We start from the raw sequence: 3,404 nt of genomic DNA on the forward strand, positions 1-3,404 counted from the left end.
GCAAGCACTTACGAACGGGGTCAGATTCACGAAGCAGTTACGCAAGCACTTACGAACGTGTACATCTTTCCTCAATCTTTGACGGCTTTGGTCACATTTATTAAACAGTTTACAAGCATGAAAACTTCACATTCAACTGTTATTATTGTTATAAACAGCCTCCTGGTGCTTCGGAGCTCATTAACTGTTTAATAATTGTAAACAAAGCCGCCAAAGATTGAGAAAAGATGTACAGGTTCGTAAGTGCTTGCGTAACTGCTTCGTGAATCTGGCCCCTGGTCCATAGAGAGCCTTATCACGCCAGAACCACTGGACCCTCTAGCACCAAGGTCCTTAGGCTTACTAAACCCACTTTTTTTAAGGTTAGCACCACATACGTACGTTTTCTCTAACACTTTTATCATAATTTATAATAACTATTATACTTTATGTATATGATGTATTATACTTTATGTATATGATGTATACTGTAATTTGGTACTGCGAATCAAGAGGGGACCCATACCCATGGGGTTATCTTGAGGTTATCTTGAGATGATTTCGGGGCTTTAGTGTCCCCGCGGCCCGGTCCTCGACCAGGCCTCCACCCCCAGGAAGCAGCCCGTGACAGCTGACTAACACCCAGGTACCTATTTACTGCTAGGTAACAGGGGCATTCAGGGTGAAAGAAACTTTGCCCATTTGTTTCTGCCTCGTGCGGGAATCGAACCCGCGCCACAGAATTACGAGTCCTGCGCGCTATCCACCAGGCTACGAGGCCCCCTCACCCCCTTTAGGGTGCCCTAAATCTGTACCCATTCTCCCCACCGAGATTTAATAAGAACACACAAGTTGCTAAACACATTGGGCACATCCTTACTTAGGCCAACATGGGAGCTATACACACTCAAGATCAAGTTCAAGTTCGGGTAAGTTCATTGAGACAAGAAAAAAAATACATCTCAAAGGGATAGAGTAGCTTAGGCTACTTCTACCCCCCCCCCCCCAATACACACTCATCCACCGCCCTGAGGCCAGATTCACGAAAGCACTTACGCAAACACTTACGAACCTGTACATCTTTTCTCAATCTTTGGCGGCTTTGTTTCCAATTATTAAAGAGTTAATGAGCTCCGAAGCACCAGGAGGCTGTTTATAACAATAACAACAGTTGATTGGCAAGTTTTCATGCTTGTAAACTATTTAATAAATGTAACCATAGCCGCCAAAGATCGAGGAAATATGTACACGTTCGTAAGTGCTTGCGTAAATGCTTTCGTGAATCTGGCCCCAGGTAAGGCTGAAGGGAACTATCAGGGGGAAAGCGCCAAGCCCTTACGACTATATAGCACTGGGAAGGGGTCAGGATAAGGATTTGGGATTTGGCCCAACCACTTGTCGCCGACCTGCATGACGCGAGATCGTCGCTCTACCGTCCAGCCCAAGTGGTTGGCCCAAGTAAGACTGAAATGAATAATACTTGGTGAGTCAGCCATAGACTTAGGACCCGAACAGGAATATTCATCTACCCCCCCCCCCTCCTCCCCCCAAAAATACTCATCTGCTTCACTGGGTAAGATCGATAAAACTTTTTTAGTTTCCTAAAGCCTTGCCTAGTCATAAAGTTTCAGTTTAAGCCTAATGACTTTAGGCCCGTTGACGTCGACTTATGCACGACACCTGTGACTTCACCCTCCAGGAACGACAAGTCACCTTCCAGGAACGACAAGTCACCCTCCAGGAACGACAAGTCACCTTCCAGGAACGGCAAGTCACCCTCTAGGAACGACAAGTTACCTTCCAGGAACGACAAGTCACCTTCCAGGAACGACAAGTCACCCTCCAGGAACGACAAGTCACCCTCCAGGAACGACAAGTCACCTTCCAGGAACGGCAAGTCACCTTCCAGGAACGACAAGTCACCCTCCAGGAACGACAAGTCACCCTCCAGGAACGACAAGTCACCTTCCAGGAACGACAAGTCACCCCTCCAGGAACGACAAGTCACCTTCCAGGAACGACAAGTCACCTTCCAGGAACGACAAGTCACCCTCCAGGAACGACAAGTCACCTTCCAGGAACGACAAGTCACCCTCCAGGAACGACAATTCACCTTCCAGGAACGGCAAGTCACCTTCCAGGAACGACAAGTCACCCTCCAGGAACGACAAGCCACCCCTCCAGGAACGACAAGTCACCTTCCAGGAACGACAAGTCACCCTCCAGGAACGACAATTCACCTTCCAGGAACGGCAAGTCACCTTCCAGGAACGACAAGTCACCCTCCAGGAACGACAAGTCACCCCTCCAGGAACGACAAGTCACCTTCCAGGAACGACAAGTCACCTTTTAGGAACGACAAGTCACCCTCCAGGAACGACAAGTCACCCCTCCAGGAACGACAAGTCACCTTCCAGGAACGACAAGTCACCTTCCAGGAACGACAAGTCACCCCTCCAGGAACGACAAGTCACCTTCCAGGAACGACAAGTCACCTTCCAGGAACGACAAGTCACCTTCCAGGAACGACAAGTCACCCCTCCAGGAACGACAAGTCACCCCTCCAGGAACGACAATTCACCTTCCAGGAACGACAAGTCACCCTCCAGGAACGACAATTCACCTTCCAGGAACGACAAGTCACCCTCCAGGAACATCTACCCAAAATAACATTACCGTACTGATCATCTGTAATTTGAGACGAAACTGCCTCTTTTCCCGTTATAAAATTCCCTCAGTTTGTCTCCAATAATTATGTTACTTTCTGATTACATTTTTTGTGTGTGGATAGGCAGGCAGGAAGGTTACTCAGTGGACAAAATATTGTAGTTCTTGCGAGGCAGGATCAGGTATAACATTTGGGGTTTACGGCTCATGCTCGGTGATGATATGGAAAATTGGTTTACTGAGAATTATATAAAATATTATTAAATGTAATAATTTCCCCTGTATTTTAATGTAACTTTATTCTCCAATTTTTGTAAATCGTTTATAGGTACATAAGTATAACATTCAGTTTTTTCTAAAGATCTTGTTCTGTACTACTGAAACACTTGTTCACTAAGAATTGTAATGTATAATTGCCTTGTAACACTTATGTATATGTAATTTATATTGTATTTTTTTTTAAATAAAGATAAAAAAAAAAAAAAAAAAAAAAAAAACTTTGTCTCCGGTGATATACCTTGCGTAATTAACCCAGCGTAATTACCTAAGTTGTAGTTACAGGATGAAAGCTTCACTCGTGTTGTCCTGTCTTCCCAGAACTCTTTGTACGCATTGAAATATGGAACAAATGCATATTTACTTCTGATAACTCTTCACCAAAATAAACTTTTAACGGTCGCTGGTTTGCTAATATCTAAGTTTCCTATCAGTTAACTAATGGTCGTTCTAAACGATCACAGAACTCCACAAGTCTACAA

At 45.0% G+C, this 3,404-nt stretch overlaps 1 protein-coding gene across 1 annotated transcript; it reads left to right on the plus strand.

Annotated features, from left to right (window-relative positions):
- The first annotated feature begins 869 nt into the window (after positions 1–869).
- Positions 870–2,663, plus strand: LOC123748268 (DNA-directed RNA polymerase II subunit RPB1-like). Its single transcript, XM_045730464.1, has 2 exons — positions 870–908; positions 1,611–2,663. Exons 1-2 carry the CDS (start codon positions 870–872, stop codon positions 2,661–2,663), a joined length of 1,092 nt encoding a protein of 363 aa, XP_045586420.1.
- The last annotated feature ends 741 nt before the right edge of the window (positions 2,664–3,404 follow it).

The sequence above is a fragment of the Procambarus clarkii genome, chromosome 90 (genome assembly GCF_040958095.1).
Source record: "Procambarus clarkii isolate CNS0578487 chromosome 90, FALCON_Pclarkii_2.0, whole genome shotgun sequence".
Taxonomy (NCBI): Eukaryota; Metazoa; Arthropoda; class Malacostraca; order Decapoda; family Cambaridae; genus Procambarus; species Procambarus clarkii.